This window comes from Nicotiana tomentosiformis, chromosome 7, assembly GCF_000390325.3.
Source record: "Nicotiana tomentosiformis chromosome 7, ASM39032v3, whole genome shotgun sequence".
NCBI classification, from domain to species: domain Eukaryota; kingdom Viridiplantae; phylum Streptophyta; class Magnoliopsida; order Solanales; family Solanaceae; genus Nicotiana; species Nicotiana tomentosiformis.
In genome coordinates, this window is record NC_090818.1 from 30,682,604 (window position 1) to 30,693,416 (window position 10,813).

The 10,813-nt window shown below is 34.2% G+C and overlaps 1 protein-coding gene across 1 annotated transcript; it reads right to left on the reverse strand.

Moving 5' to 3' along the window:
* Positions 1 to 2,114: 2,114 nt before the first annotated feature.
* Positions 2,115 to 9,227, reverse strand: LOC104098748 (ubiquinone biosynthesis O-methyltransferase, mitochondrial). The gene is made up of 9 exons (XM_009605558.4): positions 8,909 to 9,227; positions 8,740 to 8,829; positions 7,527 to 7,605; positions 7,254 to 7,331; positions 5,600 to 5,648; positions 4,262 to 4,311; positions 3,326 to 3,475; positions 2,577 to 2,657; positions 2,115 to 2,474 (listed from the first exon to the last, which is right to left on the reverse strand). Exons 1-9 carry the CDS (start codon positions 9,172 to 9,174, stop codon positions 2,349 to 2,351), a joined length of 969 nt encoding a protein of 322 aa, XP_009603853.1. The 5' UTR covers positions 9,175 to 9,227; the 3' UTR covers positions 2,115 to 2,348.
* Positions 9,228 to 10,813: the final 1,586 nt, after the last annotated feature.

Genomic DNA, 10,813 nt, shown 5'->3' on the forward strand with positions numbered 1-10,813 from the left:
ATTTATGGTTTGAAATTACTTGTTTTTGTAGTATTGGCTTGTTATTTCATACTGCATGTTATTTATTTTTTAATTAGAATTGATAGATTAGTTTTGTCAAACATTTTAATAATGTTATGACATTATATTTATAAATATTAATTTATTTTATCAAACATGTAGTCCATGATGTTCTTACAAAACTTATGTTTTTTGTTTTTGTAATTAATTAAATAAAATATTATTAATTTAGAAAATATATATCAATTATTTTTACAATATTAGTTACAAATATACGATTACTAATTAATGTATATTCAAGAAAAAATATGCTTCTTAAATACCAAATTTAATATCATTTATACTTATAAGAAATCATTTATAGGCATATATTTATTATATTAACTTTTAAGTTTTGATAATTACTTCTTTTAAATTTAATCTAGTTGTGTAATTACACGTGTGCAACCAAACAGTATATTTGTAATTACACTGTAATTACATTATGACAAATAAATAGGTGATCGTAATTACTACCTTAGTAATTACATCAATTTTAATTATCTAGTGATTTTCCAAACAGATCCCAAATAAAACTAGTTTCATATGAATAGTGTAAGAGGGGCTCAATGCGAGATGTTTTACCTGATATAGGGCAAGGCATGGCATACGTCCCGATGCATGGTACGCCTTGTTAACTGTTAAGTTTTAAAATTTTACTATTCATAAATTAATAAAGTAGTAAAAGAATTCAAAATGTTGAAAATGTGTTACAAATATTTTCAACAGTTGAAAATTTAACATATTATAGAAGCATGCAAACCTAGTACTAACAGTATAAAAATGCCTTAAGATACTAAACAATTACAACATCCTAACAAATCAAACAAATATTGATAAGAAAAAAACCATAAATTATATAAAAATAATATTATCAGAGTGTACATCACCTCCTTATGAGTAAACAAAGAATTCTCCTCCAAGACTATTCCTTCAATATTGTTTTCTACTCTGAGATGTAACCAAATTTCAAAAGAAAAATGTGTTTATCTCCAAGTGAAACAAGTTACAATTACATTATATAACCCACGTGTTATATGTTCCTCAACAAGTAATTTAGTCAAGCAATAGCTCTTAGTACTGTAATTAAACTATGGGTATTGAGGAGTCGAGAGTTGGCCAATTTAAGTTTATTTTATAGTCACCAAAACTAATTAAGAAATTTCACGCTGACTTGTACAATGCAGAAATGTATGTCCGTGCATGTCTGGTGAACAAGTCAGCGTGAAATTTCTTGCATCAATGCATCAAGACGAAACTGTATAGAGCATGCCCAAACGCACGAGGTGTATGTCTCACAAAGAAAAAAGTCTATGTTACGTCTGCTTCATGGTGTTAAACGACGAGATCCATTTTAAGACATTGCATTTGAATATTAAGTTTTCTCGTCTTTGTATACCTAAAAATCATCTCAAACTTCCCTAACATTCACTACAAATCAGAAATTGCGGGATTGCTCAGATGGTCAGCACCCTCCACCTACAACCCAGGGTCGTAGCTCCAACAAAAGGGGGATCAAAGGGGAAGGGAATAAAAAAAACAGAAATCGCGGAGAAGTATGATGCAACCAAATAGTACCACAAAATTCACAACGAGGTTCTTTAAAATCTGTCTTAAAGCTTTTCGTGATTCTATACCAATGTCTGAACCCCACAAATTCTCGTCACAGGACTTACATGGATCTTGTACTAACTTGATTCTCAACCTGCTACGGGAGGTCAAGCTATGACCCCATTAGCTATTGTCTTCTGATTGCAGTTGCATCCCTGACCGACTATACATATTCTTGATAGACGAATATCCTTACCCTACTAGCTCGATGAATAAAATAAATAAGATGAAAGGAACAATCTGTGGGGAAACATGCGTAGACACACCAAATAAAAAAAACATAAGCTTCGCCTACAATAGAAGGAAGTTTGCCATGAGTTGCACAAAGCAGCGAAATTGGCATGGAGATGTCTGGAATGCACTCCCTTTTTCGAGGCTCACCGTACTGTATTTATATAAGAAAAGATTTCTTCGAAAAATAGTAAGAGAAGTGGCCAGACTTTAGTCTGCTTATACTATTCCAGTTTTGAAATTTGCCTATAACTTGATGTATTTCCCAATACCATGATGTCTGCTAGTAATTCAGAATATTCAAAAAGAAAAATTACATAGCTCAAACCCTCCAAGGGAAAACAAAAAATGTGAGAACAGATGGGCATTGCATTCACCATCCAACAAAGTGGAAAAAAGAGATTACATACAATTACAGGATGGCTTAAGAGATAAGAGCAGAATAAAATTGACAACTTTATTGCAACTTAATCTAGAGTTTCATCGCTATTGGCTGGTTTTGTTCCCAAAGCAATATAATTAACACTGATGTCATCAGATAAAAACCAGCGACCTGTCAAAGGGTTGTATACAAATCCAGCCATCTCTTGCACCTAATAAATGCACAAGATTACCATTTCAGAGTGGCGCAAAAACATAGAAATGGGGTTTGATAATGATTTAGCTGAAAACAGAAAGGCAGGTAGTCCACTCACAGTTATAGAAGCACGTTGAAGAATAAGGACTAGTTCTTCTGGGGTTACAAAGCTTGACCATTGATGTGTCCCTTTAGGAAGCTGCAAAGTCCATTCAGGGTTATTAGAATATGTTAAGTTAAGCTGGCAGCAATATGATCAATGTACAACCATTATGTTCTTGGAATGGTAAAATCAATCTTAACTCTTCGTCTCTTCTAACTCTAGGAAAGCAAATACAAGAAGGCGACAAACAAACACAGACGTGGGAAGCAGGGCTCAGGGCTGATACTCAAGGAGCACCAACTTTCCATATTTCCTTGCTACAGATAATCAGCAGAAATTTTCCTGCTAACATGGCAATTCTCGTGCACAGATAACAATAGTATATATCAGCAAGAAGACTCGTAACAAATTCAATAGCAGAACGTAATTGGCATACCTTGAAGCATAATCATCTTTAAATCCAGGACATAACATGCTAAACAGAATTGTTTCCATTTACACGTATGATAAAGCAAGAACATAAAAATGATCCGCATAAATTGAAAGTTCAATTTAAGCTAAAAGAAGAAATACATAGAGAACTATACAAAAACACCTTTGCTTTAACTGGATCCATAGTTTTAAAGTGCACCGGCAAATAGCATATATGCATATCTATGGGACATTTTGGGATCATTTAAGTTTTGCAAGAAATCAATCCATATGTGTGTAGACATAAAACCAACAATGACCAGAATTTAGTAGAAATTACTAAATATATGTACCCATTGTAGGAGATACTCTGCTGCAACAATCGTTGTTGCATATGCTCTCATTGAACGATTAATTGTGGATATAACTGTAGCGCCACCAGGGATTGTCAATGCTGATACTGACTTGCAGAATCCAGCAGGATCTGCTACATGCTCAATCACCTACGCAAAGACGAAAATAAGATTCACATATTAGTAGAGATCAGATCAAAAGTTGGGAACTCGGAAGAGGGGAGGTTTTGACCCAACTGTTGCATTTTCACTTCAGCATTCAGACTTCCTAGCTCATGTTCATTATGTCCATCGCTTTGTAACATGTCATTTACATTTAATCATTTAAGAGGTTACTTATACACTACTCCAGTCCAGTATATGCTTGTTTATCAGCTTAAACAAAAATTAAAATAACCAAACCCAACTATAAAAATGCAGAATAAAAGATCATGCACATGGACTTTTAAAAAGAAAAAACAAGGAGTTGCAATCACCTTTAAACCAGGCCCAAATATTCTCTTCCCGCACCCACTTCCCTCACCCACACGAAAAAAAGACGGACTTTAATTTCCATTATTCGTTTCATATGTTCATGTGTGATGTGTATACAAATGTTTATATCTGACCTGCTTGATCGCCATCAACTTCATCTTATTTAATTATAGTACAAGTATCAAATTACATAAATCCATCCGTATCAGTAAATGTCACAGTCTGACTCTAACAGCCTCCAATTATCAGACTAGAGAAAGTGCAACAAAGCTAAAAAAGTGTAAATCTGCTCAAAAGACCAAGGACTTAACTCAATGTACGGCGCAAACTCCAAATTAATAGTGAAAGCTTGCGAAGCAAAAGATACAAATAATGTAAGTACAGCTTACTAAAACTGTCGGATTGCAATTAAGAAGTTAAAATATCTTAGAACAGAGTTAGGTATTACTTACTAAATCATACCTCTAAAGAAATTACAGCATCAAATTGTCTCTGTTCTTCGACCAGGTTTTCTGTTGACATAACATTCAATAGTGTCATTTTTCGAAGAATAATCTTGAGATTCAGATAAACACAGGATTTTAAAATAAGGTTACCGAAATCTTTTTTCCTGCAGTTTCAAGACATATCTCAGCAGCCAAGGTTGTTATACAACATAATTAAAAACTATCAACATACACAAGCATCAAATCATTAATGTTTCCGTGTCTTTGTGACATAAGAGTAATTGCCATATAACTAAAACAAATAGCTTGAATGCTCAAACACTTTCAGTAGCCGCTCTGGAATTTAATTAGGTACAGGCGTCATGGCAAAGTCCATTTCTTTTTCTACTTATAATTTCTTCAGGAGAGCAAACATAACGACAAAGAAAAAAAATTTAGAATTTAAAGCAGAGACACAAACAACTAAGATCGCCACAAAATAATTATTGCATACCTTTTTTCTTTCACCAGGATCTCAAGCTCCAATAATTTTGCAAGTTCAAATACCATAATTGAATACGCAATCTGTTTTAAATTCAAGTCTTTCTGAAGCTTGACGATTTTATCCTTTTTGAGTAATAAGTGTTTTTTTTTATATTACACTCAAGAAAGCATTCATGGAGAGAAATAGATAAAGTAGACAGAATTTAATATAGTAGACCAAGTACATGACATTTCAATTGAGTTTTCTCTGCATTCATCTGCTGGAAAGTGAAATTCACAGTGAGGACATAACCAACCACACAGGTCAGTGAATGCAGCGAGTTTGCGGCTTTAACAACTCTTGTGCTGATTATCATGAATAGCACACTATCCCGATCAACTACCGACCTCCATAATCTCCATAAGGAAAAAAGAGGCTAACCAATGATGATCTGAGGATCCAACAAATACTGAGCACTCTTGTGGTTCACACAGTTAAATGGCAATAATTTCATACTATTGCAGCTCAAATCAGAACCACACAAAATTTGCAAAAGGCAATGACATACAACAGTTTTGATCAGAATCCACTTCAATTATGTAGGAATGAAAGTGAGGGATGCCAAAATTCATTTCAAATTGATAGGTTGAGCAGATAAAAGCAGTGTTTGTCCATTGACATGGTTTCATAATGATAGCCGATGTAATGCAGACTAGTTCTCCAATTCTCAATCAAAGAAGGCACCAACAAATTCCGGCACCTAAACCTGCTCATAGATCTGTTCCTTTTTAAATGGTGTCCGATCACTGTATATTGTAATAGAAATTTAGCATGCACATAGAAGTTAGCAATATTTGAACTTAATTATTATCAAACAAGACAGACATGTACCAGCGGTTGTGCACCGATATTCAATTGAAGAAGCTTTTGGATCCAAATCCTGAAAGAAATATTGAAGTCCATAAGTATCCACTACATAGCAAGGATACGGGTTTGACTGTCATATCTGTATAGGTATGACATGGAGACACACGAAGATAATAAGTGGAACTGAGTCACTGACACCATTAAAACACTATATCATGTATTATATATGTCACTCTCTACATAGCAGAATCAACAAAAAAGATACTGGAAGAAGCATAAGAAGTAAATTCAGAAATAATGCAATATCAATTTTTTATTCTTAAAAATAATGCAAAATCTGTTTTAACAGAATTTAACACCAGAACATGAATTCTAGACACACACCCATAAAACTAAGATAGAATTTAAAATAGGATTTACAGCTTAATAAAGCAAAAATAATGCTGAATCTATAAGTGTAAATATAGCTTAGAACTCCTTAAACTGGAAGTTAATCAGTTCTATGAAGTTGTTTCGATTACTTCATCACCAATAAGATTTTAGAGAACACACCCCGTGTTTTTAATTTCTTAAACTATTGTTTGGTACATAAAGACCCGAAGTTGTCACTGAAAACTGTTGTCGCGGGCTCAAGAGTTGTGCTTTGGTCTCTTGGAAGGACAAGCACATCTAGATACGGGGATATGCTGTGAAGAAAATATAACGTAAAATAAGGAACTACTTTTTTAGTTCATATACCAAAAGTTAGTACCCTACATATATTTTATCCAATATGATTACGACACAGTTACATGGACTAAAGTTCAATAAAAAATGCAATCTTTTGAATATAATCTATTTTTCTGGTATATATCAATCATAGGAACAGCTAGAGTGCAACTTCAATTGGCGAACATCCCAGAACATCACAGCATATATGATTGCACGAAAACAAAGATCTAGAGGATAGTCTGGCTTGTTCCCATTTTATGCAAAAAGGAAGAGACTCAAAGAGTGGAAGAGGCAAACAGAACTTTGCACATTTTGGTTAAAATATGGCAAAATCTATACATCTTAATCAGAGTGTCTTGTGCCAAATTTACTAAAACCCTGGACTTTGTAATGTGTCTACTTTATCTGCTGGTCAAACTTATGACACTATTTCTACGCCAGCAGCATGAACCACTGGTCTGAATGAACACCAGTTTATTGCTCCATCTCCCCCAATAATGCCTCAGATTTAACCATTTCTTTATTTTCAGATCACCTAGAAGGGAAGAAGAAAGATCTCGTTTCTTTAACAGTTTCATTGCTTCATCTCTAGTGGACCTTTGAGTAGGATTCAAAACCTAGACAGAAGGAACTTCAGATAAGCAAATGTTCTATATTGGAACTTTTCTTGCATTTTCTGTCAACATTGGGTACTTCTGATTCACAGTAAGCATTCTAGTGATAAGCTCAAAACTTTTCTAAACGTTAAAATCCTAGTACCTCTTTCTTCCCAATCTCTTTGACCATCAAAAGAACTATAATTTTGATGGGAGCAAAATTGCAATTGTCCCTCAAGGTAAGGTCGTAACGATGACTACAGTAAAATATTTCATGCGCGAAAGATCTTCAGAAACTATACATTAACCAGACAAGACTTAAAACAGCAGTTTAATAGTGCACAACGGGAACATCTAAGAGTAAAACATACCGCATGAAGGCGAGCAATCTTAATATTTTTGTCCACAGCGTCAACTCCCATGACAGTAGCTCCCATTCGAGCCAAAGGCTGAATTAAGAGGGAAAATGAGATGTGTGTATATATCTTGCAGCATGGTTACACACACACACACACACACACTGGGCGCCATTGCCAAGCCATACGTTTCAAATAGGCAAATAACTATATTCACAGGAGAAAAGTAATTTGTCATGCAAATGTACAAGTGAACTCAATCAAGTACTAAGCTTGAAGAATGCATACCTCAGTTAAAATTCCCCCTCCACAGCCAACATCGACAAACTTTAATCCTTCAAAAGGTCTAGTGCAATTTGGATCCTTCCTGATACAACGAAAAAAGGTTTAGCTTCCAGGGATACAACAAGAGTAAAAAGTGCATGTAGAGCAGTGTCAAGATGTACAAAATACACTGCATGAATAAGAATGCACCATCTTGAATCAGAGTAATTCACTCGGTTTGAGCCACACATTGTGTTGGTGTTATGTGCATTTTAATATTAAAATTATAATATTAAAGTGCATTTCTTTTTGTGATGTTAGTGGCTATAAATTGGCAAGAAAGTGGTCATTATCTTTGGTATAACTCATATAACCACTAACACCATGATCTACTACTAATTACCCACTAAAACTTAAATTTGTAACCACCAACCCATGTTCTAAAATTTTATTACCACATTACCTTGTTATTTATTTTATGGAAGAAATTCTACACCTATAAATAATGGTGTTTCTTTCTTGTGTTTGGATATCGGAAAAGTGTTGTAGTGTACATGAAAAAGTGAGGTTAGTGTAGTGAAAAAGAGAGTTGAGAGAAGAAGAAAACTAAGTTTCCAACTTATTCTCTACAATAGAGAATATTATTTCGTTAAGGAAGGTGTTCATTTTTTGTGGAGCTTTGGACTCAATAACTTGTCCAGAATTTGTTCGAGTCATACGACATTGTCGGGCAGTTGTGTCCTGGAAGGGACAAGTCAAGAGTGTTTACTGCGGGGCCGGTGAGATTCTATCGCAATGGGCTTGAATCTCCTTAAAAAGAGCGAGATATCCGTGCCTAAGCGGGAAGAATGTTTATTTATTTTTCTTCATCTTATTTTTTCAACTGTAATTCCTTGTATTTTCACCAACACATTGTTAGGACGTTGATACAATAAATACAAATAGCTTCTTTATAAAGACATGCACTTCTGAGAGTTTTCGAGTAGAGCCAAAGGTAGGGATAATTTGATTTTCTGTTTTTTAATTTTAAGTGCAAATTTTGTAGTAACTTTTTCTAGAAAGTATAACGGAAAATAGGAACCAATTGGCTGATTACCCAATCTAAAAAGGCAGGGGCTTGTTACACACAAATTGCAAATAAGGGAGGTCAATGTACTAACGAACTCTAAAAACAGCCCAGCATGATTTTTTTAAAATAAGCATGAAAAGAAGGCTGCTAATATACTATAATAATTACCTGAAATGGCGACAAAGAGAGGACCTAATGAAAGCAAGTCTTGTAGGGTTCATCATATGTAATGGCTTAAACGGTCCTTCTGCATCCCACCTGATTTTAAACTCAAATTCAGTACCAAAAACAACTATGACTCAATTAGAAGAAAAAATTGCGAAACTTTATATGATACCAGGTCTCGGAAATGGCGGAGAATTTAGCAAGTTCAAATTCATTGAGAGAACTTGTAGAGGTGGTGGAGGGATTAGGGGATGGAGGTGGTGGAGGATTTATAGGAGTTGGCTGAGAAACTTCCGAATAAGATCGCCATTTTACTTGATTATGTAACGAAGGGAAGTTGGAATTGGGGTCTCTCAGTTTATTATTGAAACGAGCATTGCTGAGTTGAGAGATTCTGCATAGGGTTCTCAGTCGGTTACGAACGAGTTTCGAAGCCATGGCTGACGAGCTCGAAAATATGGTGTAACGTGTTGCTAATGGGACAACAGCTTTGTCGCAACAGTTTGTGTTACACAGTTAGGTGACCCCGTCATCATTGGGCCTGATTGGGTTGGCCTAAACTTGTTTCTTGGGCCATCAACTTAAAAGGAATTGTTATACAAATAGCCGGCTAAATTTAATATTTACTTTATCTGTGGCCGGTATACATAGATTATAAATTAATTATACATAGTTATACATATATTGTACATAAATTTTATATATATTATACATTCGACTGCTATTTTTAATTTAATAGAAAATGTGGACGGCTATTTGGGTTAATTCTTCACGTTAAAATAAATAAGAGATCTTTACACAAATAGTCGGCCATATTAATTGTTTACTTTTTCTAGCCATATACATAAATTATACGTTGATTATAGACAATTATACACATTTAATAGATAAAATATGTATTTATTATACATTCACCAGCTATTTTTAAATTAAGTCATAGGGTGGACGGCTATTTGGGCTAATTCTTCAATAAATAGTCAATTTTGGGCCGCTAATCAAGCTTTAGCCACTATTTCAATAACTATTACATATTTACCCATTCTTTTGACGTGAAAAATGTTGAAGAATTAACCTAAATAGTCGTTCACCCGACCGCTTAAACTAAAAATAACCGATTGAGATATAATATATCCATAATTTATGTGTATATATATATATATATATATATATATATATATATATATATATATATATATATATATATATATATATATATATATATATATATATATAAAATTGTATATAATCAATATATAAATTATGTATATGGCTAAAAAAATTTAATAAATATGGACGGCTATTTGTGTATAGATCCCAAAAAGGTTTGGACAACAATACTCCAAACTAAAACACGAAACAACTCCACTTAAAAATTTGTTGGAATTTCAAATCTCAGAAATCCTCATGGGTTAAAAACCTTTATAAGTTTAAATTCACAATCTAAATATAAAAATTTGTCGTCACAATGTCGTAGTGACTCAATATTTCTTCGCTCCAATGGTTTAAAATCTTGAATAATTAATTCCTTCCCCCCTTGCCGTTGATTTAAGGAAGTCTTAAACATTTTTCTTTCTGATCTTACGGCTTGGGTATTTAAGGACAGGGAAGAAGTGGCCAAGGGACATTGCTAGTCTACAAAGAGTATTTGCACTATTCAAGGACTGGTTTGCCCACGTGAGGGTGTGACATTTACTGTGTTTTCTTCCTATAATAATAAGTGTGTCTATGTGAGGGCCAAATAGAGTTAATAGTTAGTGCTTCGTATTTATATCAGCCAATAGGTATTCTTTTGCCGAAAATTTTGAATTAGCCGATTGTAAATAGCTGATGGTAAGTTCGAAGTGCTAAAATTTTTTTTGCTGAAACTGATTTTTTAAATAAGCATTTACTTATTGGATCATGGAACGGGGGGTGGGGCGGGAGGTAGGGCAGGGTTTAGGGGTGGGGCGGGAGGCAAGGGAGGTAAAGGGAACAAGGGTGTCTGTAGGTTGAGAATTGGGTCATGGAACGTAGGTACATTGAGGGGTAAATCTATAGAGTTGGTGAAGATCCTCCAGAAGAGGAGGGTCAATATAGC